The 12,982-nt window shown below is 44.3% G+C and overlaps 1 protein-coding gene across 1 annotated transcript in view; it reads left to right on the top strand.

The window, feature by feature from the left end:
• Positions 1-12,982, top strand: part of PLEKHA2 (pleckstrin homology domain containing A2) — a 105,119-nt gene that overhangs the window by 15,649 nt on the left and 76,488 nt on the right. The window contains exon 3 of the mRNA XM_040346242.1: positions 3,377-3,433. Coding sequence (XP_040202176.1) covers positions 3,377-3,433 — 57 coding nt within the window. The remainder of the gene's footprint in view (positions 1-3,376; positions 3,434-12,982) is intronic.

Here is a 12,982-nt window from a genome sequence, read left to right as displayed (position 1 = left end):
TCCCAGTAACACAGGATAAGACGGGGAGCCTTTTCCAGGAAGAAGTCAGCATCATCAAGATGTGATCAGAGTGACTCATTCCAGTGACCCCGCTAAGGATTTGAAAGCAAGTATAATGATACGAAATAAAGAGAAGCTCAGCCAGCGTGGCTCCCTAGAACATTGCGGTCTGTTAACAACACTTCCTGTTCAGGGGAATACAACGCAGTCTTCCTCTAAGTGGCATTAGATCACCCTGTAAATGCTCTTTATAGACAGATTTAACCCGATTCAGCAATATTTCATCACAGATGCCTCCAGAAAAAAAGGTTGAGCAGGCACTTTATAGTGACAGTTCAAATGGATTGTGTTATATACAGGGAGCAAAGTGACAGGTTCACTTTAACAGATAGTGTCAGTAAACCCATCAGTGAACCAACATGGCAACATATATGATATGATATATCTCCGCCCCTATATTCACGCACAGAACCTGTTTAAATCTATAAGGCTGAGTTCACGCTGGCATTAAGAGCAGGCGTTTGAGAGTCGTTAAAAAGGCCCCCCAAGCGCCTATGCACAAGATACAATCGACAGCACATAGTGCTGTTCACACTAATGCCGCGTACGCGGTTGGAATTTCCGATGGGAGCTTTTCATCAGATATTCCGACCGTGTGTATGCCCCATCTGACTTTTTCCGTCGTAATTTCCGTCTGAGTTTTGCCCGGTCAAAAGTCTGACCTTGTGTATGCGGCATAAGTGTTAACTTCGCTGCGCTTCAAAATTGAAGCCTCATGTCGAGTCAGGAGGCGTTTGAAGCCTTTCAACGCCTCCCATTCAAGTTTATGGTAACGCCTCGCAAATGCTCTGGCAGGCAGATGCTGATCGTTTGTGGAGCGTTAAGATACTTTCATTTACTGTAATGGAACATGCATTTGTGGAGCAGTTTCAACGCTTGTCAAACGCTCCAAAACTGCCCATAGGCCATTTGGGGGGCATTTTTAACTCCCCATTATTGCTTGTAAAACACCTGTCTAATTCTCATACTAAAGCTCATTGATGCCTGTCTGATGCCTATACTATTGCCATACAAACGCTATAGGAGCGTTTGTTGAGGGTCAGAAATGTAATCAAGTGTGAACAAGCCCTAAAGGTAAGTTAGAGGGACCTCCCCCATTCTCCCCTATTCTCAACCAAGTTTGGAGTAGGAAGCTAAAACAAAGCCTTGTCTTCTTGGAATGTCAAGGTCATCCAGAAAACTTTCAGTTTGGCCAGGCAAGAGCATCCAGAAGTGATGGAGACTCATTCAGCTGGGTCCATTTTTACATCCTTAAGTTCAGGGCAGTGCATGCAAACTGCCTATGGAGACATTTACAAAGCAGCAGGCTGGTTGCTGCAGTACGCATGCCTCAGGCGCTACAGGGACGATCCAGGGGCCATCAATGGACTTTGATGGAATGGTGGCTCAGTATGCCATGTCCATTGTAATAAAGCTTGATTATACTTTTTAGCCCTCCCCATTTAGCTAGTTATTTATCACTAGTATGCTGCCATGTTGGCATCAGAAAAATTGAAATGTGTATCAAATACTTACGGTAATTTTTATTTCCTGATGCCAATCCACGGCAGCATATGAAACCTTCCTTTTTTTGATCTTGATATTTTTACGGAGAACGGGAGAGATTGCTTTAGCTTTCCTTTTACAGCTTTAAACTGGTCCTGTTGGTGGATATGGGGCAGAGCTATATCACATGTATGCTGCCATGTATTGGCGTCAGGAAAGGAAAATTAAGGTAAGTATTTGATACAATTTTCAGTTTTCTAACAGTGAATGTGTTTTTTGTTCTGTAAAGTCCAGTTGTTCCAAAACAAAATGTTAAAAGCAAACAAAATAAAAATAAAAATTCAAACGACATTCATCAAGTCATCAAATGCACACATTTGCAAGTTTTAAATGTACAAGTTTTAAAGGGGTTGTAAAGGTTAATTTTTTATTTTCTAAATAGGTTCCTTTAAGCTAGTGCATTGTTGGTTCACTTACCTTTTCCTTCAATTTCCCTTCTAAGGGCCAGATTCACATACATTTGCGGCGGCGTAACGTATGTCATTTACGTTACACCGCCGCAAGTTTTCAGCGCAAGTGCTTGATTCACAAAGCACTTGCCTGTAAACTTGCGGAGGCGTAGCGTAAAGCCGTCCGGCGCAAGCCCGCCTAATTCAAATGGGGCGTGTATCATTTAAATTAGGCGCGTTCCCGCGCCGAACATACTGTGCATGCTCCGTTTTGAAATTTCCCGCCGTGCTTTGCGCGAAATGACGTCGCACCGACGTAATTTTTTGAACGGCGACGTGCGTTACGTCCTTTCCTATTCCTGAACGTCTTACGCAAAAAAAAAAAAAATTTAATTCGCCGCTGGAACGACGACCATACTTTAACATGGGCTGTCTATTTTTACACCACCTAAATAGCAATCGCAACTTTACGACGGGAAAAGCCGACTAGCGACGACGTAAGAGAATGCGACGAACGCGCGTACCTTCGTGGATCGCCATAAACAGCTAATTAGCATACCCGACGTGGAAAACGACGCGAACTCCACCCAGTGGGCGCCAAAGTTTTGCATCCTAAGATCCGAAGGCGTACGAAGCCGCACGCCTCGGATCTTAGTCAAATGCCGTTGTATCTTTGTTTGAGAATTCAAAATAAAGATACGACGCGGCAAATCTGAAAGTACGCCGGAGTATCAGCAGATACTCTGGCGTACTTTTTCTGTGAATCTGGCCCTAAATGTTTTTTTCTTTGTCTGAATTTCTCACTTCCTGTTCCTCCTCAGTAAGCTTGCCCCCATCATCCGAGCCGTTCTGGCTGGGGGTTAGTCAGCGTGCTCAGAATGGCTCGGATGATGGGGACAAGCTTACTGAGGAGGAACAAGAAGTGAGAAATTCAGACAAAGAAAAAAAAAATAGAAGGGAAATTGAAGGAAAAGGTTAGTGAACCAACAATGCACTAGCTTAAAGGAACCTATTTAGAAAATAAAAAACAAACCTTTACAACCCCTTTTAGGATCTGCCACGGACGGCTTGATGCCAGATACCACAGCATACCTTCAGAGGTCTAGTGGTGTCCATGCCTCGACAGATCAGGGGTGTTTTGGTTGCAAAACGGGGACCTACTCACTATTAGATGGGTGGTCATAAAGCTACTGTATATCTGATCAGTATATCAGTCATGTAAATATATGTCTCAATCATTTTTTCTGGAAATGAAACGCTTCTGAATGAAATATTAAACTTTTTGGGGCATCTTTTTTTTTCTGGGGCTCAAAGATAGTGTACATAGTAGGATTGCAGACATTTTAAAAGAAATAATATATACATGAATTTTTGTTTTCCAGAATCTTCCCCCCAACACAGGACCAGTGGGCTCCTTGAAACTGACGTATATCTCAAAAGTAAGTAAACACACTGAGCGTTAATAAAGTAGTACTTTCACCTTTGGTGAAAACCACATACAGTTGCAATAAAAAGTATGTGAACCCTTTTGGAATGATATGGATTTCTGCACAAATTGGCCATAAAATGTGATCTGATCTTCATCTAAGTCACAACAATAGATAATCACAGTCTGCTTAAACCAATAACACACAAATAATTAAATGTTATCATGTTTTTAGTGAACACACCATGTAAACATTCACAGTGCAGGTGGAAAAAGTCTGTGGACACTTGGATTTAATAACTGGTTGAACCTCCATTGGCAGCAATAACTTCAACCAAACGTTTCCTGTAGTTGCAGATCAGACGTGCACAACGGTCAGGAGTAATTCTTGACCATTCCTCTTTACAGAACTGTTTCAGTTCAGCAATATTCTTGAGATGTCTGGTGTGAATCGCTTTCTTGAGGTCATGCCACAGCATCTCAATCGGGTTGAGATTTTTCTTCTGTTTAAGCCATTCTGTTGTCGATTTACTTCTATGCTTTGGGTCGTTGTCCTGTTGCAACACCCATCTTCTGTTGAGCTTCAGCTGGTGGACAGATGGCCTTAAGTTCTCCTGCAAAATGTCTTGATAAACTTGGGAATAAATTTTTCCTTCGATGATAGCAATCCGTCCAGGCCCTGATGCAGCAAAGCAGCCCCAAACCATGATGCCCCCACCACCATACTTTACAGTTGGGATGAGGTTTTGATGTTGGTGTGCTGTGCCTCTTTTTCTCCACACAGTGTTGTGTGTTGTGTGTTTCTTCCAAACAACTCAACTTTGGTTTCATCTGTCCACATAATATTTTGCTAGTACTGCTGTGGAACATCCAGGTCCTCTTGTGCAAACTGTAAACGTGCAGCAATGTTTTTTTTTTAACAGCAGTGGCTTCCTATGTGGTATCCTCCCATGAAATCCATTCTTGATTAGTGTTTTCGTATCGTAGATTCGCTAACAGGGATGTTAGTATATGCCAGAGACTTTTGTAAGTCTTTAGCTGACACTCTAGGATTCTTCTTCACCTCATTGAGCAGTCTGCGCTGTGCTCTTGCAGTCATCTTTACAGGACGGCCACTCCTAGGGAGAGTAGCAGCAGTGCTGAACTTTCTCCATTAATAGACAATTTGTCTTACCGTGGACTGATGAACAGCAAGGCTTTTGAAGATACTTTTATAACCCTTTCCAGCTTTATGCAAGTCAACAATTCTTAATCGTAGGTCTTCTGAGAGCTCTTTTGTGCGAGGCATCATTCACATCAGGCATTGCTTCTTGTGAAAAGCAAACCCAGAACTGGTGTGTGTTTTTTATAGGACAGCTGTAACCAACACCTTCAATCTCATCTCATTGATTGGACTCCAGTTGCCTGACACCTCACTCCAATTAGCTCTTGGAGATGGCATTAGTCTAGGGGTTCACATACCTTTTCCACCTGCACTGTTAATGTTTACATGATGTGTTCAATAAAAACATGGTAACATTTAAATCTTTGTGTGTTATTAGTTTAAGCAGACTGTGATTGTCTATTGTTGTGACTTAGATGAAGATCAGATCACATTTTAGGACCAATTTGTGCAGAAATCCATATTATTCCAAAAGGGTTCACATAATTTTTATTGAAACTGTATCAGAATGATCAGCAGATATGGGGAGGAAGGTGACGTAGTATGTCAGACTTGACTTTGTCCTGTAAAAATTGAGATTGGCCCTGTCCTTTCCACATCCTGACCCTCCCAATGGGTTCTTTAATGCTGTATCTTTATGAATTCAGGAGGCTGGGAGGAGGGTCAATCTCAGTTCTCATGGAAAAAGTCCAGCATCTGTGATAGATTTGCTTTTTGTCTTTCAGATTCAGAACTATTTCTGTTTGAGGTCAATGGCTATAGCAATGGGCCAGATTAAGAATGGGGTGGGCAAAGTTATAAGTAAGCTATGCCAACTGCTGCCAATTTTCATCTAAACCATGCTATCTGATTATTATTGCAAGAATTATCACAGAATGGCCTTCTATATTCAGACTGGTGCTAAAATTTTTACTGCCACCCTGTGCACTAGCCCATGAGCATCAATAAATATGGTTCTACTGTAAAAGCCATCAGCTGTGGTGGAGATTGGGAACTTCAGAGATTCACTGTATAAAGCAACTGAGGGCAGCAGGAACAGCAGCAACAATAGGCGTTATTATGCCATCCTTTTTGGGCATTACCAATATGTAGCCTACACATCCTAGTTAAACTAGGTGTGGCCAACCTAGTTTGCTCTAAAACTGAACCTATGGTGAGTGGGTGATCACAGTCTCAGCAACAGCCTACTGTCAATCATCAATGCTGAAAAAGAGGCGTTTATTGGAATATATGACAACTCTGCATTTCCTTCCAAATGTTATGTTTAGTATTTTTTTTATATTGAGTTTGCAGATGGTACAGAGCAATAGCAAAATTGTTCTTAAAGCGGGGTGTTCTGCAAAAAAATAAATAAAATAAAAGTCAGCAGCTACAAATACTGCAGCTGCTGGCTTTTAATATATGGACACTTACCTGTCCAGGGCACCAGCGATGTCGGCACCCGAAGCCGATTTGTCCCTCGGCTCTCGGGTGGAGGCGCCGCCATCTTCGGTAATGGAATCAGAAAGTGAAGCCTTGCAGCTTCACTTCCTGGTTCCCTAGTATGCATGCGCGAGTCACGCTGCGCTATCCCACTGGTCCCTGCTGTCTTCTGGGACCTGCGTGTCTCCCAGAAGACAGCGAGGGGGACGAAGTAGGTGCCGGAAGTGGTGTAGGTCACTGCAATCGCCTTGGTGATCTATGCCCGGAAGTGGGAGCAAATACCTGGATTACACAGGTATATGCACCCCCCTCCCCCCTGAAAGGTGCCAAATGTGCTACCGAGGGGGGGGATTTCAAAAAGCAGAAGTTCCATTTTTGGGTGGAACTCCGCTTTAACATAACCTGACAAACACACAGTTTCTGAGGTATATTAGTACAGTACATATCCAGTATGGCAGAGAATCAGATTGGAACCACAATTAAAGAAAATCAATATGAGGTTAGACATAAGGGATCAGGGAGTACTGCCTTTTTTATTTGTTTAAAAAAACCTGACAACTCCGGTCGGAACCGCAGTACTAATGATGTGAGGTTAGTACAGCAGTCTCCCCCGATGAGCTGTTGTGTTCTGAGAGTGGGACGCCCCCCACCAGAACACTCTGATCAGCACTCTCTGCCATTGGCTGAGAGCACTATTTGGGAGTCGGTCGGTCTGCTGTTTTTCCTGCATGCTTGTCCGACAGAAGCCGGCAAGATGACCGGCTTCTGTTGGACAGACCGATATACACATGGGCTGAATGATGGTTTTTGTTGAACCGGCAAATGTCTCCCAACATTTGGCCCATGGGTACCCGCCTTAACAAAACAAATGTGGTCACAAGGAAGGGATAAACATATAACATTTAACATCTCCACTAGGGTGATAGTAATAAATAACCACAATCTATGATCATCAATAGGAGTGGTAGTCTTTCCAAATATTTATCAGCTAATAATATAAAGAAGCTGTGAAAAAAAATGTTTAATCAATTTTAAAATTAAAATGTGTAAAAATGTAAAATTTAATTAAAATTTAAACAGAAAATAAAATTAAAAAGAAGCTGTGCCCAGTGTGTGTAGTGCCCAGTGTGTGTAGTGCCCAGTGTGTGTAGTGCCCAGTGGACAGCATGCATGAACTGCAGAAGTCGACAATGCAAAAGGTTCAAGTTAGGAAACATTTGTTATGTTGAGCAGACGTTGTTTCCTGAATGAATGCCAGGATATTTTTAGTGCCAGGTCTTTTCACACTTTTTTTTTAACCACGGTCTGAATCATTAACAGATAATGTAGAGTGTTTCACAACAGAAATTGCGTGAGTCAGTTTAAGAGTGTGAAATTTCTGCTCACAATGCATGAACTGTACGTTCTGTCCAATTGAACCGGGACCTAAAAGATCAAGACCGACAAGAGGGAGTCATGTTGGGACCCAGGATGTCAGGGCGAGGAAGAGCCTCCTTTTTTAATCCTGTTTTTTTTTTTTTATAGAGGGACAGGGTGCATAAATAACACATTTGCCATACCTTTAGCAGGTATGGGAAATGCTGGATAGGATATTCCCGATTCCTGAAGGTCCTAAATCGTTCTACTATCATTGGCACTCACTATCCAACAGTTATTGTAGCTTGTTTCTCTGTGTAAGCTATATCTTGTGCAAGGCCTGCTTATTATATAAATTTCCTGAAAGGCTCTTAAGCCACCAGACATTTAAATATGTAAATATTGGTTCCTCCTGCTGTACACTTTGCCAGGTACATTCCAACTAGTGTTGTCACCTGTCTTGGATTCACCTGGACGGTTTGGGTTTTGAATCCTGTGTCCGAGTTTCAAACTGCCTCAAACCCGGACACATTATTCAGACTATGGCTTCCAAGCAGGGTTGCTGGCTGCAGTTGTCTAAGCTGAGAGTGTCTGTAAGGCCTCGTACACACGACCGAACATGTCTGCTGAAACTGGTCGTCGCGATGACGGCGCGGCCACGTCACCGCGTTCGCTGTCCGCGGGAAATTTGGTCTGATGGTGTGTACAGCCATCAGACCAAAATCCGCCAGCAGACATGTCCGATGAAAACGGTCCGCAAAGTATCTGTATCTGCAAAGTAGAGAGTGTCCTGACTTGCCTGCTCGCCCCCTCCCCCTCAAGAGGCTTTCTCCACACCAGGGAGTAAGGATGAGCTCCGGTGTGTTCGCATAGAACACGTGCAGAGCCCGCCAGGAAGTCGGCACCCGCGCTGCGCTAATCACAGCCAGGCAGACATTTCCCAATCTCTGCAGCCGAGCATCGGACAATGTCTCCCTGGCTGTGATTAGCGCAGCGCGGGTGCCGACTTCCTGGCGGGCTCTGCACGTGTTCTATGCGAACACGCCGGAGCTCATAGCTCATCCTTACCAGGGAGAAAGCCTCGCATTACTGTGTGTAGTAACAGACAGAAGAACAGGAAGTGAGGATTTCTCAGAAGAAATAAGGACATTTAAAAGCAAAATGGAAGGATGAGGTAAGTGAGGGAGGACTGCACTAAGGTAAAGAAAGCTATTTAGGGGGAAAAAAATTCCTTTACAACCCCTTTAAAGATCGATGGGTTCAGGAGCCAGTCTACAGAATCTCTGCAAAAAAAACAATTTCCTTATATATTATGTGACCAACAATGTGTGTACACCTGCTTATTAAACCTATATGAGCTCCATATTAATGGTCAAAACCATGGCCATCAATGTAGAGTTGCCCCTCACTTTTGCAGCTCTAACGGCCTCCACCCATATGGGCTTTATATGAGATGTTGGAGTGCGTCTGTGGGATTTTGTACTTATTCAGCCAGAAGAGTATTTGCAGGCCCAGGTACTGGTGTTGGAGGAGAGAACCTGGTACCTCAGCAGGAGGGACTCCCCCATCAACACTGTCTGTGTTTATGGGGGAATTTAGCAAAGTTCTTTCCTGCAACCACTCCGTGTATGGTTGGCTTTAGTTTCTTTGTTAGTAAATAATACCTCCAGAAAGCCCACTTACAACCTTCAAAGTGCAATATTACTACGGGAGCACTTTGGAGGATTTTATAGAAAGAAATTTGCACCGTCTATTACTGGCTTAAGCAGTAAAATGTAAATGGATGTAAATGGATGTTTGTCTGTTTATATCCATTTATATCAGTTCCATTCAGGTTTGCAAAATCGGACCTGGATTGATTCTGCCTATCTCAGTAAATGTATTTACTAAGATAACAAAAAGATAATTGTTTTCTCCTTGATTAGCCATTGTTGTGATGAGCACGCTACCCTTGCTGTTGGCCAAGATTCTGCAATCAGTTTTGTTATCGATGGTAGGGAGTTTAAATCCCTAATGGAGGTACTGTAGATGTTTAGTCAGATTGACATTGCACTAATAGCCTCTATTTTCATTGCCTTACCTTAAGTTACCTGTTACAGTATTTGTGTAGCATGTCTAATTGCTGTCTAATGAGCACAGGACTCCAGCGTTCAGTAATCAGCTCTCAGTAATAGACCTTGACAGACACACCCTCCCCTCTTCTATGCAGTACAGGCCTGTGTTAGGGCTCTTTCACACGGAGCGGACCGTTTCCGGGTCCGCTCCGTGTGTCTCCGTCGGCTCAGCGGGGATCCCCGCTCAGCTGTCGGCGGATAGGGCGGTCCCCGCACACAGTGCAGGGACCGCCCTGTCTCTGTTTCGCTGTCCCCTATGGGGAACCGGATGCAGACGGACCGTCTGTCCGTCTGCATCAGTTCCGCTCCGCCGAACGGAAGAAAAATAGGGTTTCTTCCGTTCGGAAAAGCGGATCCCGACTGACGCGGACGCTAGCGGATGCTCCATCCGCTAACGGACGCGTTCCCATAGGGATTCATTACAAGTCCGTTAACGGACTTGTAATGAGCGGACGAACGGTCCGCTAGTGTGAAAGGACCCTTAGGCCAGACACAGATGGAGCGAGGTTGCAGGAAAGAAAATCACTTGATTCCCCCATTAACACAGAAAGGGCCAGATTCAGGTAGGAGATACGCCGTCGTATCTCTGAGTGTGCGGAGTCGTATCTATGCGCCTGATTCTTAGAATCAGTTACGCATAGATTTGACTAAGATCCGACCGGCGTAAGTCTCTTACGCCGTCGTATCTTAGTTGCAATTTTACGCTGGCCGGTAGGTGGCGCTTCCGTATATTTCCGCGTCGAATATGCAAATTGAGAGATACGCCGATTCAGAAACGTACGTTTGCCCGGCGCATTTTTTTACGTCGTTTACGTTAGGCTTTTTCCGGCGTATAGTTACCCCTGCTATAGGAGGCGCAGCCAATGTTAGGTATGGATGTCGGGACCGCGTAGAATTTTTCACGTTTTACGTCGTTTGCGTAAGTCGTCCGTTAATGGGGCTGGGCGTAAGTTACGTTCACGTCGAAACCAATGAGTCTTTGCGGCGTCATTTGGAGCATGTGCACTGGGATACTTTCACGGACAGCGCATGCGCCGTTCGGAAAAAGCGTCATTTACGTGGGGTCACAATAAATTTACATAAAACACGCCCACATCTTCCACGTTTGAATTAGGCGGGCTTACGCCGGCCTATTTACGCTACGCCGCCGCAACTTACGGAGCAAGTGCTTTGTGAATACTGCACTTGCCTGTCAAACTTGCGGAGGCGTAGCGTAAATAGGATACGCTACGCCTGCACACAAATACGCGCTCCCTACCTGAATCTGGCCCAAAGTGTTGACAGGGAAATCACTCCTGCGGAGTCACTGTGGGCCAGATTCACAAAAGGGATACGACTGCGTATCTGCTGATACGCCTTCGTATCCCTGTTTCTATCTATGCGACTGATTCATAGAATCAGTTACGCATAGATATCCCTAAGATCCAACAGGTGTAATAGTTTTACACTGTCGGATCTTAGGATGCAGTACCGCGGCCGCCGCTGGGGGGAGTTTGCGTCGTAAACCAGCGTTGGGTATGCAAATTAGCAGGGCGATCCACAAAACTTTTTCCCGTCGTTACATCGCCGCAAGTGTTAGTTTGCCGTCGCAAAGATAGGGCACCTTTTACAAAGTGTAAAATTAGTACACCATGTAAAAGTATACCCCTCTTCCCCGCGTCGCTTTTGATTTTTTTTTTTTTTAAAAATTCCCGGCGCAAGTCTTTTTTTCACGTCGCGATTCACAAAACGACGGCGCGTCGTAATTTCGCGCAAAGCACGTCGGGAAATTTGCGTCGGGAGCATGCGCAGTACGTCCGGCGCGGGAGCACGCCTAATTTAAATGGTACCCGCCCCATTTGAATTGACCCGCCTTGCGCCGGACGGATTTAGGATACAACGCCGCAAATTTCCAGGTAAGTGCTTTGTGGATCGGGCACTTAGCCAGAAAATTTGCGGCGGTGTAACCTAAATCGGTTAAGTTACGCTGCGCCCGGGCTACGTGAATCTGACCCTTAGTTCTCCCAGCAGGGGGGGAAGCCTTCCCCACTGGGAGAACACAGTGATTGCTGTTATAACAGCTGCTAGCAATAATCACATGTAAAATCCAGAAGGCTGGATGTACCCAAGTTGACCGATCGATCAACTTGGGTACATTCAGACTGCCCAGATATCGTTCAAATCTCGACCGGTTCAGAGATCTTCAAACTATGGGCAACTTTAGGAGAATTGTGCCAAGGGGAGTAGCTGTTACTCAGCTATGCCAGCACAGAGCACCGGAGAGAAGGTCAAGAAGCAGCATTTTTTTCCAAGAATAAGGTATATTAAATATGTTTTAAATAAAAATTGGTCACAAAAGTATGAAGGGTTGAAAACTATGAGGAGATACAGATATGTGAAACTACAATTGGGCTTTACTACAAAACAAACAATACTACACTTTGGCCCCTTTCACACAACATCCTTCATTTTGTCTCAGCAGGGGATCTATAGACAAATCTCCAGCTGAGTTTGATCAGAATTAACACAGACATCCAGGCCTGTTATTAGGTTCTGTTCTTTTTGTTGTGATGGTGGAAAAACTGACCCATATAATCTTCATAGGCAGCTGGATGTAAATGGATGTGCGTCTGTTTATATCCATTTACATCCATTCCATTCAGGTTTTCAAAATCGGACCTGGAAACAAACTTATTGCATTTGGTACGACAAACCTGAACAGGTCCAAATGTAAACTTATGTATCCATTTACATCGGGCCGCCCATAGGGATATATTGCAGTTGGTTTTTGATCCGTCTTTTTTGATCCGTCTAATCACAGTCTAAAAATGGACTGACAGAACACCTGTGTGAAAGGGGCCTTTGTTGGAGCTTTATGTAAATGAGCATTAATACACACAGGCTATGTACACACTGGGCATTTCAGTACACTTTCTGTTTTGTTTTCTGTGCCATTGACAATACACCAATTGATTTTCGTCTTTTGGTGCCTACACTAAATGGCTTTCATCGGCATGCATCTGCCAAGTTAGTGAAATGCGCCCAATTGATTTGTATCTTTTGTAACCTACACTAAATGGCTTTCACACCATAAACTCAAATGGTTTCAGTGGCAAACACATGCAACCATATCAAAAAAAAGAGCCAGCCCCTGTTTACGTGTCAACAATAAGGTGTATGAGGGGTTTCCCCATAATGTGAGTCTGGTAGGCCTCGTACACACGGCCGAGTTTCTCTGCAAAAACCAGCAAGAAGCTTGCTGGGGTTTTTTTTTTTGCCGAGGAAACCGGTCGTGTGTACACTTTTCAACGAGGAAACTGCCGAGGATCTCGTCGGGCCAAAAAGAAAGCATGTCTTCTTTTTCCCCGACGGCAATGGGAAAATTTGGCTCGCCGAGATCCTCGGCGGCTTCACAAGGAACTCGACGAGCAAAACGATGTGTTTTGCCCGTCGAGTTTCTCGGCCTTGTGTACGAGGCCGTATAGTTACTGGTGCTCCTTGTCCAATAACAAAGCAGACTAAAGCCTCG

The sequence above is a fragment of the Rana temporaria genome, chromosome 3 (assembly GCF_905171775.1).
Source record: "Rana temporaria chromosome 3, aRanTem1.1, whole genome shotgun sequence".
NCBI lineage: Eukaryota > Metazoa > Chordata > Amphibia > Anura > Ranidae > Rana > Rana temporaria.
Note: the sequence above shows the minus strand (reverse complement) of the source record. Positions and strands in the feature narration are given on the sequence as shown.